Genomic DNA, 26641 nt, shown 5'->3' on the forward strand with positions numbered 1-26641 from the left:
TTTACCCAGTCAATGATAGCTAAGGTGAATCGTTAATGCCACCGGAAAGATGATAACGGCGCCGGTATTTAATTTACCCAGTTAATGATAGCAATGGTGAGTCGTTAACGCCATCGGAAATGTAATAACGCCACTGGTATTATATTCACTAAGTTAAGGTAGGAAAGGTGATTCGATACTGCCACCGGAGAGGTGATAACGCCACTGGTATTTTAAATGATTTTTTCACAATACTATTACAGAGATGTAAAGAAGTAATGTGATATCTGAAAGAAATAGGGACCCCACCGGAGTGATTAGCCCTCTTTAACCGAGAAAAGGAAGTTACTCCGGTGGGGTCCCTGTTTCTTTCAGATATCACATTACTTTACAATTTAACATGAAACATGCAAAAAAATCATACCTCTCTCTTTATCCTTCCCTGCTTCACTGGTGATTCCACAGGAGGAACCTGAGGAGTTGATGCAGTTGGTGAGGCCTTCTTGGATTTCTTGGAACCGGCCATTTTGCCTTTAGATTGGAGGGAAGAGGCTTTGATGAACAGAGGGAGTTTGATAAATAAATGAAAGGGTGGGTTAAACAAACAATAGAAATGCAAGGGTTCGAATGAAGAAGATGGTGAATACAGAGAGATGGAAACGGTTGAAATGACAGGGGAGCGTAAACGGTGGGACAATATTGGTTTAAAATTTTTAGTAACGCCAGCGGTATTAGTAAAAGACGTCATCGTTCCATGTAGATGTCCACGTGTCGTGGATCCGACTGTCTATGCAAATTGGTGACGACCAAGATTTAAACGAACCCAAAGAACTCTAGGTTCAAAGAGAAATTTCAAATCCAAACCAAACCAGTTGTGAGAAAAAGGCGCCACCGTTCCAAAAAGTTTTTTTAAGACGTGTCAAGCATCCTTCCGTCTCTAGTTATTTCCAACGGCCAAGATCCAAATGAACCCAAGCTTCTGTCGATTCAAATACACATTCAGACGAACCAAAAGAAGCCTCGTGCAATGCGCCAACGTAAATGGGGATGAGATGAATTAAATACGGGGAGATTTTCTCTCCAAAGAAAATACTAAAAAAATGAAAAGGTGAATCATAAAGGACCAACATTCGAGGACTCCATCTTGGTTCTGATAATCTCATAAGGGTATTGGAGTCTTTTTTCCACCCGATTTTGAAGAATCACCCGTGTTTGATAATTGTTTGCATTAAAAAAATCATGTAAAGTGTCAGCCTTAGAGGAGGACAAGACTAGTGCAAGACATGTCTTTTGAATACTTCTGCTCAACTGCTCATACTCCAAATTACGCAGATGTTTCTGCAACAGCCAACATGACTTTCTTTTCGTGACGTAGAGCATCTAGAGAAAATTTTAAGATTAGATGGTTCTTTTGCCTCCTCTTTTCCTCAATCTCTCTTCTTATTTCATGGTTTACCCAAAAACTCTAATACAATCTTCTCCCACTAATGGGTACCTATCTGTTGGGTGGTGAAAAAGATAAGCAGTTCCGGCAGTGGCAGCAGTGATCAGAAAGATCAAAACAAGAACAACAAGAACAAAGAAAATAGAGAAATCAAAACCCAAATATAAGTAATAAGATTTAATCCAGACATCAGCAGAAGAAGCCCGAGCCCGACTCCATGCTCAGCATCCTTAAATCAATCCCACCCTGTTAAACTTTAGAACACTTACAAAATCTGGAAAAAGAGAGGGTAAGATCTCTATTGTGTAACCCCTCTATCATGGCCTCCCTCCACGAGCGCTTGACTCCAAGCTCAGCTTCGCCGCCAAACAGATGCACCTTTTTCTCCACCCAAAAAGTTTCGCTAGAAAGCAATGTTTCACAGCACCTACAACGTAAAAAACACTTTAATAACCTCCAATGCACTTCACAAAAGTAAATGAACTACAAAAACCAATTGCTTTTATTGAAATATCACATTAAGAGAAGAATTTAGACCAAATCGAACAGATATATCTCAAGAGAAAAAAGGGAAGATCCTTAATTTCTGTTAAGGTCCTCCTAACTGGTCACCTACGTAGGTATGGGATTAGGTGGGACGGTTTTAGTGGCTTAGCGTAACATGTTCCATTAGTCCTGAGGCTTTTGGCATATTGGTTAGATACCTAACATTTGGTATCAGAGCAACCACCATGTCAAGTGTTCGGGTCACAGGAGGGACGGCCTATGATGAGGACTACCTTGAAAGGGTCACTTGGTAAAAAAAGCTACAGTGAAAGCCGTCAGAGTGAAATTACTACGGACAAGCCCTCCACGGAAGGGCCGACCCATGGAGAAGGCTAGAGTGAAACCCGCCACAGAGTGGGCCGCTAAGGACGGCGGATGCGGAAGCATCATGGAATGTTATGGCCCTAACTGATGGCCTGCCAAGTATGTGTCTAGGTAAGACCTAACCTAGTACGAGACAGGTTTACAGGGCTTAGCCTAATGTGTTCCATCAGTCCTAGGGCAATTGGCGTATTGGTTATGCACCTCACAATTTCGCAATCCTACAACAAATCTCTGCTTGAAATCGACCGCCGATTTCAGCAAGATAAACACTGTTGCAGGGAAAAAAAAGCACAAATTTTTTCAGTATTTCTACCCCTCCTATTTGTCTCTTAACTAAAAATGGCATTTCCATACCTTCTTATTTGTTTTTCCCTAAAAATAGAGGCATTTTCAGGAAAAGACAAATAAAGGTGGGTGGAAATGCTGAGAGAGAGAGAGAGAGAGAGAGAGAGAGAGAGAGAGAGGACATCATATCCCTAGATACTCAACAAAAATGATATGGATATCCTATGCCAAGAAAAGAAAAGTTGACTCAAGACACTTTCAGTAGAAGTCGGCTTTATTGGAATCTAAGATATGTTACCCACAGACATGGCTTCCGCTCAAAACTCGAAGAAACCACAAGACCTGGTTGACACGGTTCAAATTCAAAAGAACTATTTATAATATTAGCTTGAACATGGAACACTTAGTGTTCGCATGGTACACAGTAGAGCTACTGAGATAACTTACAGTAAGCCAACTCAGGAAATTCATACATCACTGTCATAACCTAGTCCACGTTTGACTCAGTAAGGTCTTACACCAAGTCCTCTAATTGAACCTTGATCCTCATTAATCTGATACAAATGGCATGATGATATAACTAAAAGAACTAAGTGTATAAACATCATTCAAGTCTGAAACATGATGAGATTTTAGTAAAATATCAAATAATACAAATTTGAGGCTTAAAATGCCAAGGGCTTGGGGTGACATGGTAGCTGAAACATGATGAAATTTCAGTAAAAAAAGGAAACAAACAAATTTGTGGCTTAAAATGTAGAGGGCTTGGGCTGACAAGGTAGCATATTAACTATTTTACCTGTTAGTCCTGGGTTGTTTGGTCCGGCTTTGATTCCCCAGGTGACAAGCCTCGTATCTTAACATCATAGAAAACTTCTTCAACTCTTCTCAAGTCATACTTCATCCCTGCCAGGAACCAAAAAAAGAAAAAAGAATCATAAACTAAAAATCATACTAATGACAAGCGTATCCATGTGACCTAATCACGGGCCATAGTAACAGGATTCTTAATATCTACCAATGAAAGAAAAATCATCCTTCAAAAACGGAACTTGGTGATAGGTCTGACAGGGTTGGGCCTGTAGCTCATTGGTTGAGAACTTGAGGCTTTGTTTCTCAACCTTGAGGTCGCAGGTTCGATCCCAGCTTACCAACCAAAAAAAAGGTCTGGCAGTATGGGGTGAAGGCTTTTTTTTTTTTTTTTTGAAAGTTAACAGAATTTTATTCATGTAAAAAGGTGCGATTTACAAATAGGGGACAAGCGGTCCCCATGATGATAACATCAGACCCCCACCACCCAATATAAGGTTAAAAACACAGTATAGGATGGTAAACCACAAATTTCCAACACGATTACTACAAGAAAAAGAAATAGCCATGATCGGTCTGTCAACACCCATCTTCGCCAATTCATCTGTACTAGCATGTGGTCGTGTAGATCTCATCATTTTAACCAATAACATAAAGGCCAAGGGATAAAACAGGCATTTAGACTAAGAGATATTACCAGAAACTTTCTAGTTGGATGGGAAGCTCGGTTTGAAAGCTAAGTTGTTCTTGCTTCCAAAATTTAGGGGAAGTGTGCTTCCCACATGCTTCCTAGTGTTTCCCCTTAATTAAGAGTACACTTCTTATTTAGGTGAATATTTTTTTCCTAAAAGTTTATTTTCTCCTTTGATAATGTCGAAGGATTGTGTTTAAAACATAAAAACTTATCTTAAGTTTCAAATGAAACTTATGTTATCTGTTTTTTCCCCTAAATGTTAACATTATTAAATCTACATGAATAAAACATGCGGAACTATAAATCCCTAAAACTTGTAATTTTTTTCAATCAAAATCTTCTTTACAACTTGTAATCCTTACCAACATTAACCCTTCCTCCTTAACCTATTATAACCCTACTCTTTCTATACAATTGTTTTTCGCTTCCAATGAGGTTTTTCATGTTTCATATTGATTTTCAATGACGCTTCCCACGTGTCTCCTCTTTGCTTTCTTTAGAGCCTTTCGCTTTCTGCATTTTTTCTCTTTTCTAAACCCCTCGCTTCCCACTTCCGCTTCCTGCATTGCTTCTCGTACTCGCTTCCCCCTCTGACAATTATGATCCCAATGAGCTACAGGCCCAACCTCATTAACGAGGATAAGGTTAAAATTATTTGCAACCTCTGATACGTGCATTTTAAATAATACGTTAAAGGACCCCCTGGTATTAAGTTAAATGGACTGAGGAAACCTGTTGAATTATAGTTGCCAGTGCCACAATAACCTCACATCCTTATACTTTCTTGCAATTTTTAAATTTATTTTATGTTAAGTAGTACCTGTAAGAGTTTTCAACCAAAAAAAAAAAAAAAAAGCCGACTACTTAGCCATCTTAGGAAGAGATGCCATGTACAGTATAGAATCATTAAGTGGCGGAGAAAAAGCCTACCATCAAACTTCTTACGCAAGAAGTCATTTCGGAGATTAAGCATCCGGAAGGCAGCATGGAGATCTGTTAAGAACTTCAACACCTTCCTTGGACAATCATAGTCCCCTGCCGTCACTTGGTTCACCACATATCTGGGCTGGAAGATCATTACAACAATGTCAATAGCCAACATTCTATTTTCTAATTAAATAAACCAATTTGTAATAATCAAAGAACTCTTGCTCATAAATGAATACCTAGAAGCATATGCATTTGAACCAAATATGAAGGTCCAATCAATTTTTTTTTTGAATGGTAATGAAGGTCCAATCAGATGACAATACTAAAACTTGGGCATTAATCTAACACAGAATGCAGAGATTATTGGACTTCCACTGACATTTCAAGTTTATAAGGGACTGATCTCAAGAATAGTCGCCACGAAATTCCTAGACAAACAGCGGTCCATTTCTCTTCAACCCAGAGTATCAAGTAAACATTAGCAAACATTATGATGTCATTTTGTATCAGTGGACAGGACATGTTATGCAGGATTTGATTATTTTAAGGGAATAACCAACCCTGAGTGGGAAATTCAATTGTGACAAAAATCACTCCAGATAGTTTGTCTGGAGATTTGATTATTTCTGATGAAATATTCAATCTGATTTTGTTGGGATTGATCATAATTGAGTGCTTGAGAAATGAAAATGGGAAACAATGCAACAAATAATCCCTTTTTAAAGAGTGCAAGTGGAAAATGAGAATAAAGTGAGAAATGGCATGGGAAAGGTATGTATATATATATATATATATATTAAAAATCCCCGTGCGATGCACGGGCCGACAAAGAACTGTACAGACCACATCATAGGTTGATCAAAACCGTCCATGTCATGAAACACAACATCAATAGGTTGTCCACGTAAAATCATTTCCATAGGCTGATCCTAGCCCTCCAATCTATACAGGTTTCCATAATATGTTGTTCCTCTTAAGGTGCCCGGAATTCGTAAATATTTTTAAAGGTGTCCCGAATTCGTAATATCCTCAAAAAATTATTCAGGAAAAGTAGGTTTTTCGTAATTGTCATTTCTATACCTCTTCTTTGTAGTTTTTTCCGTAATTGTCATATAAAGGTACCCGTTTCGGTACTTTTTTCCGTAATTTTGCGAATTTCAAGCACTTTGTCCGTAATTTTCCTCCAAAACTTTAGTACCTAATGATTATTATTAGTAGCTTCTTTCGGTAATTATTATTGCTAGCCACCTTTCAAGAAATAGTATTTCCGTACAATTTTCACCACGTCTAATAAGACAAATCTCTGAACACATACAATTGCAAAGGATGGGGGAGAAGTAGCCTTTGCAGAAGGTGGCTAGCAAATACCTATAAAAACGAAAACGATAGGAAAGATTGATTCGAAATTACCGTCGACGTGTTAATTCTACAGCGTTTTCAAATAATTCAGAAAATTCAAACCTTTTCTCTTCTGCTATGTATGTATATATATATATATATATATATATATGAGAAAACGGTTCCTACACATATGTGTAGATAGTTCTCTACACACTAGCTTAAAATACAGTGGAGGCCCACATTGTTTGGGTGATCCAAGCCATTCATTTTAAAGACCCTCACATAGATAGGGTGTCTACAAAAAATCAGATCCATAGGATCATCCCAACCCTACGATTTGTGGAGGTAAAATGGATGTCTTTAAACCTTCACAAATTAGTCCATTTTTTGCCTCCACAGTTCGAATAGTTAGGATGATCCTATGGATCTGATTTTTTGTGGACACCCTATCTATGTGAGGGCCTTAAAAATGAATGGTTTGGATCACCCAAATAATGTGGCTCCCACTGTATTTTAAGCTAGTGTGTAGATAACTTATCTACACATATGTGTAGGAACCGTTTTCTCTCTCTCTCTCTCTCTCTCTCTCTCTCTCTCTCTCTCTCTCTCTCTCTATATATATATATATATATATATATATATATAGAGAGAGAGAGAGAGAGAGAGAAAACAGTTCCTACACATATGTGTAGAGAGTTCTCTACACACTAGCTTAAAATACAGTGGGGGCCCACATTGTTTGGGTGATCCAAACCATCCATTTTAAAGGCCCTCACATAGATAGGGTGTCTACAAAAAATCAGATCCATAAGATCATCCCAACCCTACGATTTGTGGAGGTAAAATGGATGTTTTTAAACCTTCACAAATTAGTTCATTTTTTGCCTCCAAAGTTCGAATGGTTAGGATGATCCTATGGATCTGATTTTTTGTGGACACCCTATCTATGTGAGGGCCTTTCAAATGAATGGTTTGGATCACCCAAACAATGTGGGCCCCCACTGTATTTTAAGCTAGTGTGTAGATAACTTATCTGCACATGTGTGTAGGAACCGTTCTCTCATATATAGATAAGTTATCTACACACTAGCTTAAAATACAGTGGGGGCCCACATTGTTTGGGTGATCCAAACCATTCATTTGAAAGGCCCTCACATAGATAGGGTGTCCACAAAAAAACAGATCCATAGGATCATCCTAACCCTACGATTTGTGAAGGTAAAATGGAAGTGTATAAACCTTCACAAATTAGTCCAGTTTTTGCCACCACAATTCGAATGGTTAGGATGATCCTATGGATCTGATTTTTTGTGGACACCCTATCTATGTGAGGGCCTTTCAAATGAATGGTTTGGATCACCCAAACAATGTGGGCCCCACTGTATTTTAAGCTAGTGTGTAGATAACTTATCAACACAAGTGTGTAGGAAACCTTCTCGCTCTCTCTCTCTCTCTCTCTCTCTCTCTCTCTCTCTCTATATATATATATATATATATATATATATGAGAATAGAGTTCCTAAGGGTGCCCTCATATAGCTTATATGAGGTGGCTCTCACAAAACATAAGGGACCCACATTGTTAGGATGATCCGAAGCATTCATTTCAAAGGCCCCATCATAGATAGGGTGTGTACAAAAAATCAGCTCCATTGGATCATCCTAACCCCTCCAAAAGTGGGGGCAAAAATGGATAGACACGTTTTGTGCACAAATCTGCCCATTTTCGCCCCCACTTTTGGAGGGGTTAGGATGATCCAATGGAGCTGATTTTTTGTACACAACCTATCTATGATGGGGCCTTTCAAATGAATGCTTTGGATCATCCTAACAATGTGGGCCCCTTATGTTTTGTGAGAGCCACCTCATATAAGCTTATATGAGGGCACCCTCAGGAACTCTATTCTTATATATATATATATATATAGCGTTAAACAATGATAAAGACTAATACCATTGGAAAAAAAATTGTGCTGCATGGATTCGGATTCGTGTCGGGATCCGACATAGATTTGAGGTGTCGGATTCGGCAAACCCCAAAAAGTAGGATTCGGATTCGGTAATTTCTAAATAAAATAAAATTTAAAAATTTTAAATAATAAATTAATTTATATGTGTGTATGTGTGTAAATTTTGAGGGTGGAGGGTCGAGGCGTCAGAGTTTTTATTAAGAGAGTCGAAGGAGGAGGAAGGGGGTCGAGGCGCTAGGGTTTTTATTAAAAGAGTACGACTTGTGCTTTTATATAGATAAAGTCAAGAAGAAAACACACTTTAAGGGAAATTATATAGGATTCGCATTTTAAAAGAGACAACAATGAGTCGAATTCGTGCGGGACACGGCTACGACAAGAATCCGGGTGTGTCCCACGCGAATCCAAGTCCGATTCGGGTGCGGAGACTTGTCGACACAGATTCGGCATAAGGGGGCAAAGAATCCATGCAACACAGAAAAAAAAAACAATGATAGAGACTAAACTACCCTTCTAACACTCCCCCTCAAGCTGGAGTGTATATCTCATACAACACCAGCTTGTTACAAATGTCACTCAACTTTGACTTTCTTGGTAGTTTGGTGAACAATCCACTTCAATATGCTCAGTCCTCTCATGGAAGACTGGATTCGAGGCGACATGAATGGTTGCTCTATCATCACAGTACAAGGATACTGGAGATGAGGAAGGAACTCCAATCTCAAACAAAAGTGACCTAAACCAAGTCAACTCTCCACACTTGTAAGCCATAGCTCGATACTCCACCTCTGCACTAGATCTATCTATCACATCTTGTTTCTTACTCCGCCAAGATACCAAGTTTCCTCTAACATAGGTACAATATCATGTAGTTGACCTCCTATCTATCCAACACCTTGCCTAGTTTACATCGGTGAGTCCTTCCAACTTCACCTGATTATGTTTTCTGAAGAACAAGCCTTTCCCAAGAGCGCTCTTCAAGTACTTAAGTATTTGAAGAAGTGCTCCCCAATGGGAGGTACATGGAGAACTCATAAACTGACTAACCACTTCCACTGCAAAGGAAATATTAGGACGAGTCACGGTCAGGTAGACCAACTTGCCAACTAATCTCCTATACCTGCCTGGTTCTTCCAAGAACTCTCATTAATCTAGATAAAGCTTCACATTACGATCCATAGGTACCTAAGTAGGTTTCGTTCCCAAGGATCATGTCTAATATATCCATCACATATTTCCTCTGAGACAAGGAAAGACCATCACGATAATACGCCACCTCAACTCCCAGAAAGTACCTAAGACGACGTAGATTTTTTTTGTGCAGAATTCTGTCTGAAGAAATTCTTTCAGCTTTTGTATGTCTATCCTGCATTTCTAGTAATGACAATGCCATCCACAAGCACTATCGAGAAGATATATCCAGCAATGGAGTGAGAACTAAACATCGAGTGATCGACAACACACTGCTTCATACCAAAACGCATAACAGCCTCACTAAATCTCTGAAACCATGCTCAAGGAAACTGCTTCAGTCCATAAAGAGCCTTATGGAGACGGCACGCTGACCCCACCTTCCCCTGAGCAATTACCAATGAGGATGCTCCACATAAACTTCCTCAGCTAGTCACCATATAAAAAGACATTCTTCACATTCAACTGATACAACGACCAATCCCAATTACAACCAAAGAGATAAGAACCCAGACAGACGGAATTTTCGCAGTCGAAGAGAACATCTCAGAATAATCCACCCCAAATGTCTAAGTGTAGCTCTTTGTAACCAACTGATTCCAACTGTATCATCTGAAAATTATTTAATGGAGAAAACTCATCGACAGCCAACGGTCTAGCACCGGATGGAAGCGGAACCAACTGCCAAGTGCCATTGGAATGAAGAGCATTCATTTCAGCATCCATGGCAGCACACCAACCTGGGTGAGCTAATACGTCTGCAATAGATTTAGGAACAACAAAAGACAAAACAGAAAGAAAGGTTTGATATGAAGAAGAAATACGATCATAAGAGACAAAATGAGAGATAGGATATGCAACAATGTGTGAATGAATTCGAGAAGCAACTAGGGAATCAAAAGGAATTGTAGAAAGTTGATTACCAAAGATATACCCGAGACTGGGAAGGCAGTTGGGCGGGTGGAGGTGAATCTGAGGTAGCTGCATTTCGATGAGTTTGCCAAATACTATGAGGGCCACAAGTATAAGCCTGCAATTGAGGTGAGACATCCAAGGAGGAAGAAGGAATGTGAAGAGGTAGTCCGGTGTCACAAACAAAATTAGTCTTGAAGTAAGAAAAGTACGAAGCAGTCTCAAAGAAGGTAACATCAGCAGGTCAATAACACTTATACCCTTTTGTGTACGTGAGTAACTAAGAAAAACACATTTTTCTGTACGAGGATCTAACTTGTCTAAATCAAGAGATAACATGTGCAAAAACCACACACACAACCAATACTTGCAGAAGCAAAGGAAAGGGATTACAAGAAGGGTGAAGCACTGAGAATGAGTTTGATTATCCAACACAGAAGAAGGTAGACGATTACTAAGAAAACAAGCAGTAAACACAGCATCACTCCAATAAGTCTTAGGGACGTTCATCTGACACATGAGAGAATGGGTCATATTAAGAAGGTAGCGAAGTTTTCTCTCGGCTACTCCATTTTGCTAGGAGGTATAGGCACAAGAGGACTGATGACAGATACCACACGACTCCAAGAAGCATTGAAAACCATCACAAGTAAAAAAGTATTCCCTAGTATCATCAGTACGTAAACATCGAATTGAATATTGATGATGATTGCAAATCTCAGAACAAAAAAACAAGAAATGCACGAAATGCAAAGAAAACTTCTGAACGATTTTTCTTTGAAAACAATTATGTCATTCTTGAATAATCATTAACGAAAATAATAAAGTACTTCAAAATCAAACAAAGGATGAGTTTGAATGGGACCCATACATTATAATGAACTAACATAAAAGGACAAGGGACACGACTGACTACTCTAGAGGGAAAGGACACCCTATGGTGTTTCCCAATTCATAGGACTCAAACTGAATGGACTAACTGGATTCGCCAGTAAGACTGACTTCCAAAGCTTCTCAATTGAAGGGTGGTCCAAGTGACAATGCCACTGAAAGGAATCAACAGCTCGTAGAGCTCCTCGAATAAAGGCCATTCACCTCATGACCGGAACCAATCTTCCTCCCAGTCTTCAGATCCTTGAAAACACAATAAGAAGGGATGAAAGAAAGAAAACAATTCAGATATATCCAACAGAAAGTAAATTAAAAGGAAATTTTGGTACACAGAGGATAGAAGATAATGAAAAGCTTGAATGAAGGGAAGCTACACCTAATCTCGAGACAGGAAAGATAGTCCCATTAGTCAAGGTAACACTATTGACTCGCGATGAAGAAAATGACTGGAAGGAAGAAAGTATATCAGATTTACTGGTCATATGGTTGGATGCTCGTGAATCAATAAGCCATGACCCAGAAGCAGAAAGAAAACAAGAGGAAGTGCTACCTTGTTGGGTTAAGGTGGCAGTTGGCTGCTTGCCTTTGTCCTTAGACCTCAAAAACTCATCATACTCAGCCCGAGGGATCACTAAGGAATCAACCTGATCATCTTATCCAGAGGACAGTGTAAGGAGATCTTACATGCAGCAACCGAAGCATGATTAGCATATCGAGGAGGCCATAACTCCGGATGCAGTTAATAGTAATAATACTGACCCTCCATAGTGCAAAAATGGGTTCCACGACCACCAGTACCACGTCCTCCCCTAAATCACAGCCACCTCCACGCCCACGATGACCTCTACCACGGGCAGACCGACTAAAACGACCACTGCAATCACCGCCCAACTGAGCAGCTAGGGTCGATAGCTCAACAGAAGGCTCACTTGCACCCTGAACTCGCATAGACTAATGTACTCAAGAGAACACCTCCTCAAGACAGGGAAGAGACCCTAAACCAACGATATGCTGATATATAGCGAGAAACTCTAGCCCCAAGGCATCCAGAAACTGTACCACACGCAAATCCTTCTTACGCTTGGCCAAGACAGTGGCATCAGAAGTGAATGGCATACACATATCAAGCTGCTCACACAGCACTCTACATCGTGACCTGTCGACCTGCACTGTAAAGAATCATCTTCGACCTGCCTTACCAGTTTGCTATACGCCCTTCGTCGGATGCAGAAAATGGCCCGGAGTTTACTTGCTTGTTTACCCTAACTAGGTCCTCTACGTACAAGAAAGCCTCTTGGCTATACTCTACCGTCCGCCTCCGGCGGTTCTTCCCTTTTGGCTCGGCGGAGCTGAGAGTAAAATTTTGAAATCGGCTTGTCTCCACGCTTAAATTCATAAGTTCAGAGCACAAATCACAAATCCTAGTCAAGTTGTTCACTCTTGAATACAAGGTTTTAGCTCGCTTCCAAATATCTTTGGATGATTGGAGATACAACAACCTTGGGTTGCATACTGTTCCAAAGAAGAGTCTTGATCACTGCATTTTCCTGCCTCGACTTCCCATACAACTTATCCTCACTATTGGGGGTCACTTTCAAGTTTCAGTATACTCAACCTTTCCTCAGGCAAGAAGAAAGGTTTCAACAGCTATTCTCCATGAAGGATAATTCAATCCATCTAACTTGAAGGATGTCATCTGTATGTTTTGTATCACCACAGTGGAAGAACCAATGGAGGCAACCGTAAACGCACTATCCTCATATAATCACAAGTCACCAATCACACCACGGGCAACCAACACAAGAAAGGAATCACCAGTCACTTCATAAAACTAAGCCAACAAAGAAAAAGAGTGATGGCAAAGGATGCCGAGTCTTCAAATCAGTAGTGAATGGCAAGTACAGAGAAGGGAAGAAAAGAAATTTCTAGCATTTCTCTAAAAATCTTGTTAAGGTAGGAGAATAAAAAGGATAGAAAAAGGAGACGAGTGTAGAACAAAAGAGAAAAAAATGGATGTATGCGCACAAACACAAAATATATTTGTGGTAATGCATGTATATAACTTTGATTATTCGAGCAAGCAAAAGTAGGGTTTTCAAGTTTCAAGTTTTTTCTCGAGATGTTATTCAAGCTTCTCTCTTGGGAAAATTTGAGATGTAGGAACGAACATACGCAATTTTTTAAACCAGAACTAGCTCCCCAAGAACTAAAGTAAAGAAGGCATAAAGAAGTGATGAGTGATTTTAATACGTCAAGTGCAAAATCAACAGTAAAGATTGGATAATTAGTTTTGCCGAGCTCACATTTTGGAATGAATGCATACATCGGGAACATAGAGATGGGCAGCTGAACATGCAATTTTCTCGATCGAGATTAAAAGGCAGGTCAGCCACTCAGCAAGGGGTGTTCAGATCATACTATCTTCCATGTTAATGCTCAAATACAACCATGGAAAATTTTACACACTCATATACTATAAAAAGAATTCAAGAGCATGTGTTTTTCTTATTTGACTGAATATGCAACATAGGGTAATTACACAGAAAGTCCTCTCTGGCAGGAGATGAAACTTGTAATTGGACAAATTCTTTATTCACGGGTTTGTTTGGATTGTAGGAATTTTCAGGAAAAGTTTGGGAAAGAAAAACGTTTCCAAAATTTCCATTGTTTGATTACACATGAAAAAACAGTAATTTGAATTTTGAACCACCGTAGTTCAAGTTTTATTTACATAGACCTTCAATTTATAATGGCATCCCTGAAATTTGTCATTTCACTCTTGTTGAAAAGTGTAAGGGCATTTGGGCCATTATGTGTATAAGTGAGGGGTAGTGTAGTCATTGTACTATGTTGCCCTATTTTGGGCTCTATATATAAATCATTACATGGGAGAGCTCCTAGTGGAGAATCTCACCATCTTCTCCCTTACTCTTCTTCTTTCTCTCTTCTCCTATCCATTCTCCATTCTAACATGGTATCAGAGCAAGATCGTTAGGGAAGAAAGAAGAAGAGTTTCAAGTTTCCATCTTCATTTCTCTCGTTGCCAGCTCTCCCTCATCTCGTCTCGTCATTCGCCAAACCCTAAACCATTCTCATCTCATTTGCCGTAAAACCCAAAACCCAAACTCATTTTTTTGGGCTTCTCCTCTCTAATCCCTAACTCCATACCTTCAAACCCGAACCTTGTGAACCTCTAAATCCCAAACCCCTCTTATAAATAACATTTATAGCTCCATCCATTTCCCACAAAATAAAAAAGAGAAAAAAAAAAGGAAGATTCCCCTTTTATCTATTCTTTTCTTTTCTTTTTTCCATTCATAAGCTCCTTTCTTGTTCTTTCTTTTGTCCCAAATCCATAAATATCTTTCTCCTTTTTAGTTCTCAATCCCTAAATCTCCTTGTTGAGTTCTTTCTAGTTTCTTTACCCTGTTTTTATGGTTTAAATCCTTTCTTTCTTTCTTTCTTTCATGTTTTGAGTCTCATCCCCCTTCTACTCCAACCCAATTCTTGTTCTATCCCTCTATATTCATTGTTTTTCGTTGTTTCTTTTGGCGTTTGTGTTAATCTGAAAGGTGCACGCCAAGTGTTTGTTAAAATGTCCAAGAGGAATATTGTGTGTCGAAGGTTGTCTTTTCGTTGCAAGTTGAAGGCCTTCGGCCTAAACTTGAGGGGGAGTGTTGTAGCCCTCATGTAGTTCCATGGATGGAGTGCTTTGCATCCTTGTTTTGTTGTTGTCTTGTTCTTTCCTTGACTTGTAGTTCCATGGATGGAATGCTTTGCATCCTTCTTTTGTAGTTGTCTTGTTCTCTCCATAGTTTTCTATGAAAAATTGTATTGATGTCAAAGATGCACAGCAAGTGTTTGATAAAATTTCTAAGAGAGGTGTCGTGCCTTGAAAGTCCCTTTTTTTCTCGTTGCAAGTTGAAGGCATTCGGTCTTCAACTTGAGGGGGAGTGTTATCATGTAGTTGTGTTAGTATGTATTTGTTGGTGTTATCTTTTTTGGTGTTTTCTTCTTGTTGTCTTGTTGTGGTCTTTGTTGGTAGTTTTTTAGTTGGTTGTTTGGTTGTTGGTTTGTTGGTGGACAAGGGTTGTTTGGTTGGTTGTTGGTGTGTGTTCATTGTTGGTTGGTTGCTTTTGTGCCTTTATAGTTGGTTTGTCGATTGGATTGATCGTGGTTGAAATCATAGAGGTTGTTATTTAGTTGTTGGTTTGTTGGTTGGTTAGTTGTGGTCGATTTGTGATCATCGTTGGTTGGTTTGTTGTTGGTTGTTGTGGTTGGTTGTTGGTGGACTCGCTTTGCGAGTCATGTTGTTGATGGTTCTATATAGTGAGTGTAGTTGCTAGGCTTAGGTTTACGCCTTTGTTGTGGTTGTAGTGGTTTGCATTGCAATCCACTTTGTTGGGACTATATGCCAGGTCGTTAGCATTGCTTTCGGCCTTGTCGTTGTTGGGGCTATATGCCGGTCTTTAGCGTTACTCTCGGCCTTGTTGTTCTTGGGGCCGTATGCCCGGTCGTTAGCGTTGCTTTCGGCCTTGTTGTCGTTTCTTCCAGGCGACATGTTGTGTGGCCGTTGTTATTTAGTTGTTGTAGTGGGCTAATCTTTATATCACCATGTTAGTTGGTTGATCGTCGTTGGTTGGTTGGTAGTTCCTCTCATGGCGATGTGTTGTTCAACTGATATCTACTTGTGGTGCTCCGTCATTGCTCGTGTGCGCACCTTTGGGGTGCTTATTTTGTTCGAGGATTGTTGTTGTTTCCTGTTGAGGCGCCTCCATTGCTCGTTGGTATGCGGATTTATAAGTCATGCTTTGATTCAGGGGGCGGCCATGTTGTGATTGCTCTCGCCATCGTGCTGATTCGGAGGAAACTGTTATCTTTGGTAGTCAATGAGCTTGACATTCTATTCATTGTGGCCGTTGCTATCCTCTCTTTTTTGTTATGTATTTCATTATATATTCACCACACCATGGTTTGAAATTTCGGTTTCGGTACCGGTTTCGGACCCTGAAATTTCGAAATTTCGGTCGAAATCCGGTACTAGAACGAAAAGATTATTTTATTGAATAATAAATTTCGGCCGAAATTACCAAAATTTTGGTATAATATTAAAATTAAAAAAAAAAAAAAAAAACTAGTATTCTGTGTGAAATTTTGGAAAAAACGAAATTTCGAATTCCGAAATTTCGGCCGAAATAATGTACTGTTTCGGAAAAGTGACATTTCAGTGTCGGTCTTCACCGAAATCCAAAATTTCGGATTTCGGTTGAAATTTAAAACCATGCACCACACCAGCTTGAGGAGGAGTGTTATACCAAGCTGGCTGTGTGTATGAGCTTATTGTACCTTTTTTGTTATATGGTCTTTCTGAGTTGTTGGTTGTAGTTTTCTTTATAGCAAGCCGGAGTTCTATAGTATATACACTCCAGCTTGAGGGGGAGTGTTGAAAAGTGTAAGGGCATTTGGGTCATTACGTGTATAAGTGAGGAGTATTGTAGTCTTTGTACTATGTTGCCCTATTTTGGGCTCTATACATACATCATTACATGGGAGAGCTCCTTAGTGGACAATCTCACCATCTTCTCCCTCATCACTCTTCTTCCTCTCTTCTCTTATCCATTCTCCATTCTAACAACTCTAAATTGTGGGAACACAAAAAAAGTACCTAAAGGGTTTCTATGTTGGGAAAATATAAATAGAGTGCCACATGTCTGGAGGAATTCTAAAACATGGGATGTTATGAGTTCATGACGAAGGAAAGTCAATGTATGTACAACTTATAACTACAAAACAAGAAGCTTTTTTATACTTATAACGACAGAACAAGAATCTTTATTATAGGAAGAATAAAAAAATAGTTCTTACCAAGTCATTGGACATGAAACACAATCCTGCAAAACAGAAAAAGGCTTCTACATCAGCATATCTAAACATAAGGAAAAATCAATATACAAAAAAATCAGTTATACAGTTAAAACGGGCATGATCTTGTTTTACCCCAACAGAGAAACAGTTGTCAATTCATAGAAACACCAATGAATAGCGAGTAACGCAATTCAACAAATAATGAATGATAAAAATAGTTATAGAAAAGCCATGCCATTCTGATGAGGACCAGGATTGAGGCTTCTAGCAAGAGGTGAAAGGAAGTGAAGGAAATAGTTGGGAAGTGGGGTTATAGTTGTAATAAGGCATTAATAGTGGTTTCATTTGTAATTTTCTCTTGTAGTATGGGTGTATGTGTATTCCTTTGATATGAGGGCATTCATGTGATTGAGAGATGTAGTGGGGGACTGAGGGTATTCTTGTAATGAGTCTAGGCTTGGGCCCCATTAAAATAGCCCTTTTTGAATTTTGGAGGGACTATTTGCTGAGATTTGAATTGAAGAGCTTATAACTAGCTTGGGGAGAGATAAAGCCATTGTAAAAGAGAGTTTTGACTGATGTTAGAAGGGAGATCCTGCTCAAAGAAGGCCTTCCACTTTTTGATCTGAAATTGTAGTTGCAATTGAGCTAAGTTTTCTGTTACTGTTTCTTTTCATCAAAATTCAATAAAGATTCAATACACTTCTGTTCTTGCTCATCATTTAGTGTTTTCCAGCATTTTCAGCACATTTTCAACATTTTCTGCAATTTCCATTAACTTAATGGTTTTAGGACTGTTTTTAGCAGAATTTGCAATCCATTTATTGTTCTTGGCTACATTTTGATCTCGGATTGCTTCTCTTGATTAGATCCTCAAAGATCTACATCAAATTTGGTATCAGAGCTAGATTTGGAAGAAATTCTCATTTCTCCACGATCTGAAGCTTCGAATTTTGTTTGATCTCCTCCTTGATTGTGCAATTTGCATTTGATTGCTATTTTGGGCGAAAATATTGATTGCTTTTCCATCATTTGTGTTGAATTCCTTTGAAAATTCTCAAATCACTTTCGAATTTGGAGTCTCCAAGATTTTCACCCAAATTTTCTTCAAATTCTTCACAATTTCCAAAATGTATCCCAAATGCTACCATTTCCCACAAATTTTGAGTTGCTTCTTGTAGTTTTCGTCCAGAATCAATGTATTCTGGCGATTCATTTCAGAATTGCAATGGAAATGGTAACATTGCACGATTTTCCCAATTTTGCATCTCTTTCTCTTGAGTTTTCTTCCCCAAATTCAAATAACAGTTCAAATTTCGTGTCGTTTTCCTCATTGAAACCACCTCTTAAAGGGATTTTGTAATTCCTATATAGAATCTTAACCAACTGTTTCACTGTGTGGTTCATTAATTCCGATTTTTCGTCGCCAGTTTCATTTTTCTTCCCCTTCGATTTCTATTGCCTTCCTTCTTGAATCCATTGCATGTTGGTCGTTTTTAACATTGAAAACAAGTCTCAAAAGAAATTTTAGAATTCCTCCATAGATTCCAGCAAAATTTCCTCATTTTCCTTCTTCGTTAATCATCATATTTTCATCATTTTCATTCTATTGCATCAATTTTCCTGTCTTTCTGCTTCATTTCATTTGCTTGGAGTTTCTTTCCATTGTTTGCTATTGATCTTCCTCTCCGAATGCTACTTCCCATTTGTTTTTCATATACGAGGCCTGAAGTTCAAAATTTTTGCTGGATTTTTTTGAGTTGATTGTGTTTCAGCTTTTGGACAGCAAACTCACTTTCTATGCAGGTGCAATTTGGGTTACCAATCTGAGCAGCAGATCCAATTTAGCGGTCTGGCCATAGAAATGTACAAATCTGAGCAGAATTTGACTCCTGAACGTTGTTGGGCTCGTGCACAGAACAGAATTCAGTTCTGAGCTGCAAAATGGAATTTGAGGTTTGCTGAAATATTTTCCTTGTGGTACCTTGTAGTTTGGATAGTTAGTTGCTGCCCGAGCAGTTCGTAGTGCATTCTGAAACAGCAACTCGGTTTGAGGCAGCTTCCGATCATCAAGAAACACAGTTTTGAGCAGCTTTGGGGTTCTAGAAATTGTTCCAGAGGTTGCTGATATGAACAGTCCATGAAATCATTGTAGAACAGCACTTCGCGCCATGTTGCTTTAAAATTGTAGGGCCTTCAGCTTTTGACATGTCGATGGATGAGTAGAGTACTCGGGGGAATTGTAAAAAGCCCCAACTTCATCTCTATAAAGATCCTAGCATTAACGATTGCATGGGTGCAAATCCTTCCCCCTTTCATGTTTGTATTCGCTTTCGACCTGTGGCGATGAAGAGAGATTTGTTGGGGAGGTGAGCAAAGATCAGCTATCTCTCAGGATTGGTGTCCTCCTGAGCCTGGACTATAGAAGTTTAACTTTGATGGCTCTAGTCTAGGAAATCCAAGACCGTCAAGTATGGGGAGAATTCTTAGATATGACGGTGGCTCAACCATATGGGCCTTCTCAGGCCCCATCAGTGTCGCAGAATCCAATGAGACGGAGATGCAGGCGGTTCAACAAAGAATAAGGAAATTGGAGTCGCATAACCTAGATAAGGTTGTGGTGGGAGGCGACTCTCTCTGGGGGTGCAACTTGGGTCGGGCTCACCCGAACCTGACGGGTTCAACCCGATTTTGGCTCGGGTTGGGTTGGCATTTCCTCGGGTTGAGTTGGGAAAAGCCCAACCCAATTTAATTTCGGGTTGGGGTAGGGTTGAGGCCTATGCAACCCGATCCAACCTCCGTCCTCTAATTTTATCATTGTTTTCTTTGGGTTATGTTTTTTTCTTGTATTTTTCTGTTTTGCCCAAGGTGAACCTGAAACCAACCCAACTCAAGGTAAGATGGGTTGGGTTAGGGTTGAGAGATTTAGAGGCTGGTTGGAATAGAGTTGACCATCCTCAACCTGAGGCTCAGGTTGGGTAGGGTTAGGGTTGAGGGAATGCTAACTAGGGTTGGGCTAGGGTTGGCTTCAACCCAATCCAACGCGACCTGAGTTCCACCCCTAACTCTCTCCTTTGAGGTTTGATCATTAGATGGATGAGATTGTTGACCGTAACAGAGGCTCATTGATTACATTTCATCATGTTAGAAGATCGGTTTGCTAGAGACAGAGTAGATAAGGCTGCTTTGGAGTTTTTTATTTTTATTTTCTCCCTCCTTGAGGGTGGCTTTTTATCGCTTGTAGCGTTCTTTGTTCTTTCTTTCTTTGTATTGGCCATCCCAGTCACAAGGCTCGATCCTCATTTATCCTATTAATACAATCAACTGCCATTCAAAAAAAATTGTAGCGCCTTCAACCTTGTTATTCACTGAGCAGAAACACAAGTCCAGACAGTCTTCTCAATGCAAACTCAGTAGAAAATTATTGTTTATATACAATAACATAGTGATGGGGATAGTAGGCCATGGGGTGTAATAAGTGGCATATTTGTCCACTAAGTAGCATGATTGACTTTTAGGGATTTTATTTTATTTCCATTGCCTATATATATGAGGGCCTCATCTATTGGAGTTTGTAGTTTTTGGAATAATATAGATTACAAAATTTCTTCCCTCTTCCTTCTTCTTCCCTTCTTTTCTTCCTTATTTTCCCTTACCCTCTTTCCCTTTCTCCTTGTTCTCTTCCTGTTTCGCATCACCCGGCCTCAAAGAGATCTTCGAGATGGCACTACATACCCAACTCGCGCGAAAGATGCCAAAGATGGAGGACAAGGATTGATTTACACTCCAAGTGTTCACTGAAATAAATATTGGTTGATGTTTCACTAAGGCATTGGGTTAGAACTACAAGTCTAAAATGTCTCCATCCAAAATTGAGGGGGAGTGTTAGTAATTGGTATTTTGGTATGCCATATATCCTTTAGCTAGTTTGTGTGTTCCTTATATAAGGGAATGTCTTATATAAGGGAATGTTAAGGAGTTTTTATTGACTGTAGGACAAAATGTGGAATGCGGATGCGGTGCAATGCAGATGCAGTGCAACCCGGAACACGGCCAAGGGGGAGTTTTAAAGATATGCTTCGAACAGTTGGAGGAGTTTGATGCAAGTAAGTTGGTGAGGGGATTACAAATGGAGTAATAGGAGCGGGTTGGGAGCAGTTTCCTTCTCTTCGGGATCTCGCTCCCTAGAAGCTCCTTCCTAAGGAGCGCCGAACAGAGGTTCCGAGTCGGGAGCAGCACCCCGAGGGAAGATTCCTGCTTCTAACTCTTACTGCTCTAATGTGGATTGGAAGCAGTTGCAGAGTCTTCAAAGGAAGGGTGAAATCCATAGCAAGATTAAGAAGCATGGCTTTCACCAGTGTGCTTTAGTGCACTGCTTATTCAACAATTTTCCTTGATGTATCTTTGTCAGATCTCCAATCAATGGAACGCTTACCACGAATCCAGTCTTGATTGTGATGGTTCAAATCCTAGGTGGAAATCACCGCCCTAGGGTCAGCTAAAGCTGATCTTTGACAGATCTAGCATTTTAAATCTAGGGATTATCATGGTTAATGAAATTTGAAACCATGAATGAATTGTCAAATTGGCATTCTTAGACTCTGAAGGAATAATGGATTCATCGGAAGTTGAGGTATTGGTGTCGATGTGTGGAATGAAGCTCTTGAGAGCATCTTGTTCGAAGCCTGTGATAGTAGAGGGTGATTCACTCAACATCGTTTAAGTGGATCCAATTTAAGTCTTGGCATTTTACGAATGCTATAGAAGAAGTTTTAAATTTCAGCATGAGCCTTGTGCACGCTCGCAATTGAGCTAACTGAGAAACTACTATTTTTAGATATTTGTAACCTTTTTAGGCATCCTTTGTGCAACTTGCACCGTGTTGTGATCTTTTTTGTTATATACCAATGATCATTTTGGGTTGTTTTATTTTTCTCTTTTACTAATTTTTTGCAATCATTCAATATATATACACACACACACTAGTAAAAAACCTCGTGCGATGCACGAGTCGACAAAGAACTGTACGGACCACATCATAGGTTGATCCAAACCGTCTATGTGATGGAACACAACAGACATAGGTTGTGCCCGTAAAATCATTTCCATAGGCTGATCCTAGCCCTCCAATCTATAGAGGTTTCCATCATATGTTGTTCCTCTTAAGGTGCCCGGAATTCGTCAATATTTTGAAAGGTGTCCTAAATCCGTAGTATTATGTAATATGTTAACAAAAATCCGTAGTATTATGTAACATATGCACCCAATCCGTAATGTTTGCAAAAACAAAAACGCCACCATGACTTTGTCCACTTTTTTTATGAAAAAAGCATAAAGGAGGGGGATAGGATTGAAATTATGCGGCTTTAATGGGTGCCTTTGTTAAAAAGCATAAAGGAGGGGGTAGGATTGAAAATATGTGGGTTGAATGGGTGCCTTTGTTAAAAAAAGTCAAAAATAGTGATGTGTAATTCTATTAGAATTTTGGGAGAAATTCAAATAATTCTCTATTTTCTCTTCTGCTATATATTTATATATATATATATATATATATATAGAGAGAGAGAGAGAGAGAGAGCAATGATAGATACAAGGGAGCCCTTGCATAAAGAGCGGCAAAAGGGCTATTCATTGGATTCACGTCATTTTCAGTTACATTTTAAAATTGGTTGAAAAAGAAAAATCAGTTACATTTGATGACGTGGATCCAATCACGAGCCCTTTTGCGGCTTTTTATGCAAAGGGCTCCCTTGTATCTATATGTCCTCATACACACACACACGCACACACGCTTGCATAAAGAGCGGCAAAAGGGCTATTCATGGATGCATGTCATTTTCAGTTACATTTTAAAATTGGTTGAAAAAGAAAAATCAGTTACATTTGATGACGTGGATCCAATCACAAGCCCTTTTGCGGCTCTTTATGCAAGGGCTCCCTTGTATCTATCATTCCTATATATATATATATATATATATATGTGTGTGTGTGTGTGTGTGTGTATATATATGTACATATATATATATATATATATATATATATATATGTATGTGTGTGTGTGTACATATATATATGTACATATATATGTACATATATATACACATATATATATATACACACATATATATATATATACACACACATATATACACATATATACACATACATATATATGTATGTATATATATATATATATATATATATATATATAGAGGAAAAGGATTGTACGCTCGAGTGTACCAAGCTTATGGTACGCTCAAGTGCCCAATCATGTGGGCCCACTTTGTTAGGATGATCCAAAGCATTCATTTGAAAGGCCCTTACATAGATGGGGTGTGTACCAAAAATCAGCTCCATAGGATCATCCTAACCCATCCATTTGTGGAGGTCAAAATGGACAGACACTGTTTGTCCACAAATCTGCCCACTTTTGCCCTCCACTTTTGGAGGGGTTAGGATGATTCAATGGAGCTGATTTTTGGTACACACCCTATCTATGATAGGGCCTTGCAAATGAATGCTTTGGATCACCACAAAAAATGTGGGACCCATGTGATTGGGCACTCGAGCGTACCATAAGCTTGGTACGCTCGAGCGTACAATCCTTTTCCTCATATATATATAATTGACACTATCACATGGAAAAGAAGCAAACTTTTTTAGGACTTTTACATGCAGAGGTTTTCTCTCAAGAATTCAATCAGAAAACATATACATTAACAAAGAACATAAAATAGAATTGGTCACTCACCAATAAGATAATCTTCAATGTCAAGACCAAACTCCGAAGCATCCACTACATTGTCAAAAGATAACAACTTTTCACATGTCTTGTTCCAAGCAAAGAAACATACCACTTTCCTACTTACAAACAAAAAATTAACAAAAAAGTAGCATAGAAATGCTATGAAGAAAGAGCACAAAATAAAAGAAAGTAATTATTACATCATCAACTAAAAGATAAGCATTTGATGATTTCATTGGAACAAACACATCTAATCAACACATTGGTCGAATAATGGAAAGCAGATTTCTTCCTCTTCGTCACAAATTCTCTTTCTCCTCTCTTCATTTCATATTATATTTATTGTTTTTGCTCTTGAACGATTTCTTTTGTGCAAATAAAAAGTCATTTGTTCTGTTTTTATGTTTTTTCTGCAAACAAAACAAAAAATGAAATTTATACCCGAAAAGAATTTTGAAGAATGATACTTTAAAGAGACGTTCAAAATTATTGAAGATACTTTGTGGCAATGAACTCAAGTTGGCAATATAATGTTCATCCTCCTACTACCCTTCAAGCTTCAAGGTGAATTGAGTTTTCAATGCATCTTTCCTTTCTCAATTTTTTTTCCACCAATCCAAAAGAAAATTAATTTCAACAACCACCTTCACTCCAATATTGGAGTCCAATAATAGGTTTTGATTTGGACTCACAGCCGGTTCTCAAAATCCAAAACAATCAGGGTCTAATTAAATAACTATAATAATAACAACTAAAACTGGAACTCACATCCGAGTTTATCTTCCGCTTCGGTATGCATGAGAAGATTCCCTGTTTCTAACCAATGCAGAAACGCAAGCAATGATACCACTGTCTGTGTCTCACTCCTCCAATCTCCATTATACCTAAAAAACCAAAAATAAATAAAAACAAACAAACAAACAATGATAAACGGCATAACAGCTACTACAATACAGAAAGGGAATACAATGACAATAATCCCCAACAGCTATCTGAGAGTAAGACAACGTGGGTACCTATAATACTGCCCGGGGCATTCGCGAAGAATTTCAGCAAGTCGCCCGAAAAGCTCCCTTAGCGCGGTAATCTGAACCCTAGCCTTCTCTAGAACCTCTAAAACAAAACCAAAAAAAAAAGAAATTTATGTGAAACAACCAACAAATCCAAAAGCTTAAGCTGTTAGAGTTGGTGTTATTTAATCATTTATATTTCAAGACTTTTGGGTTGCCAACATGTCACAAATATCGTTCTTGGGAATTTCTCAGCAATGGAAAATCTCGGGATACACTACTTTTTTTGGGTTTATATCAGGAAAAGCGATAAAGTAAAATTATTTAAAAATATATATAAATTAAGAAAAAAATAAAATATCGTGATATTATAGCCGAAAATGAAACTATCGTTATACTTTTTAAATTCTTGAGATTATTTCAGAATTTTGTTGTTTAATCAAAATATCGCAATCAATTTCTATATTTTGAAAATATTGGAGATATTTATGGCAATACACGGATTTTTAATATCAAGGAGTTGTTGGGTTTTTTAATATATGACCTGCCGTGAGGCAATAGCTCTGATACCATGAGAAACAACCAATCACTCCAAAAGCTTAAGCTGTTAGAGTTGGTGTTATCTAAACATTTATACTTGAACATATTGAAAGCTAATCCTTGCTCATGTACAAAAATAATCGGCAAAAATCAGAGCAAAACAGCCAAAAAGTGGTGAAAAAACATGAATAACATCCATTCAGCTGAAATCTACACACTTTCGAAGCATAAGAGCGATAGAAAGAAAAAAGAGGATAAGGATCTAGGTAATCTGAAGTCTAGACTTCTCTAAAATCTCTATAACAAAAAAAAGGAAAGAAAAAAGAATTAAACCCTAATCCGTGTTCATGTACAAAAATAATCAGCAAAAATCAAAGCAAAACAGCTAAAAGAGATGAAACAACATGAACAACATCCATTCATCTGAAATCCACGCTCTCTCGAAGCATAAGACTGATAGGAAGGGGAAAATCTAGGGTTTTGTTTCTTTAAAAAAAAAGGATCTAGGGTTTGGTTCACCTGGAACAGGAAGAGATTGATGAACGAGGAGGAGGCCGGATTGCATGAGACGACTGGCGGACTCCATCTCCATTGTGACAGACCGGATCCGTTCGCGGACGCGTCCGGATTCGTCCAGCTGGACACGGAAATCCTCGAACTGTTTCTCCATTGAAAAAGAAGAAGAGAAAGGTTGGGAGGAGTTTGACATTGAAGAAGAAGAGATGGAGGAGAAGAAGAATGAGAGATTTTTGTGGTTGTTTTTGGTAAGAGGGAGTGAAGTGTGAAACGGGAGACGAGGAGAAATGGGGATAAGAGTGGTTGGGAAAGAGCGGGAAAGGACGGAAAGGGCGATTCGAATAGGAGGGGATGATTTCATTTTCTAGAGAGGGACATGGAGCAGGACTTAGAAGTTAGAACTGACCTTAGGACGACTTTTAGGTTTTCTAGCTAAAGATTACCTTTGGAACCTACTGGACGTGATCTTCTCCGTTGGATGCATCTTGATCGGAATATCCAAGCGCTGATCATTTTAATAGTTTATTTTTGGAGATTTGCTAGGGAGCAACATATAAGGCATTTCGCACAAGGGCTGTTCAATGAGAGAGCAGCCACAATGCCACATAGGCTCACTTTTCAACAGATTTTGTCCTATTCATTTAATTCA

General features: G+C 38.9%; 1 protein-coding gene across 2 annotated transcripts; it reads right to left on the minus strand.

Annotated features, from left to right (window-relative positions):
* Positions 1-1565: 1565 nt before the first annotated feature.
* Positions 1566-26387, minus strand: LOC143886176 (uncharacterized). Of its 2 annotated transcripts, none has more exons than XM_077390128.1 (8): positions 25996-26387; positions 24943-25030; positions 24695-24810; positions 23933-23977; positions 17182-17207; positions 5013-5148; positions 3378-3484; positions 1566-1850 (listed from the first exon to the last, which is right to left on the minus strand). In XM_077390128.1, the coding sequence occupies exons 1-7, from the start codon at positions 26351-26353 to the stop codon at positions 3381-3383; spliced, it is 873 nt and encodes a 290-aa protein (XP_077246243.1). In that variant the 5' UTR covers positions 26354-26387; the 3' UTR covers positions 1566-1850; positions 3378-3380. The 2 variants fall into 2 exon arrangements, with proteins under 2 accessions (XP_077246243.1, XP_077246242.1); XM_077390127.1 differs by having other exon boundaries at positions 24943-25039.
* Positions 26388-26641: the final 254 nt, after the last annotated feature.

This window comes from Tasmannia lanceolata, unplaced genomic scaffold, assembly GCF_043159265.1.
Source record: "Tasmannia lanceolata isolate RefF3 unplaced genomic scaffold, GAP_Taslan_0.1 ptg000011l, whole genome shotgun sequence".
NCBI classification, from domain to species: Eukaryota; Viridiplantae; Streptophyta; class Magnoliopsida; order Canellales; family Winteraceae; genus Tasmannia; species Tasmannia lanceolata.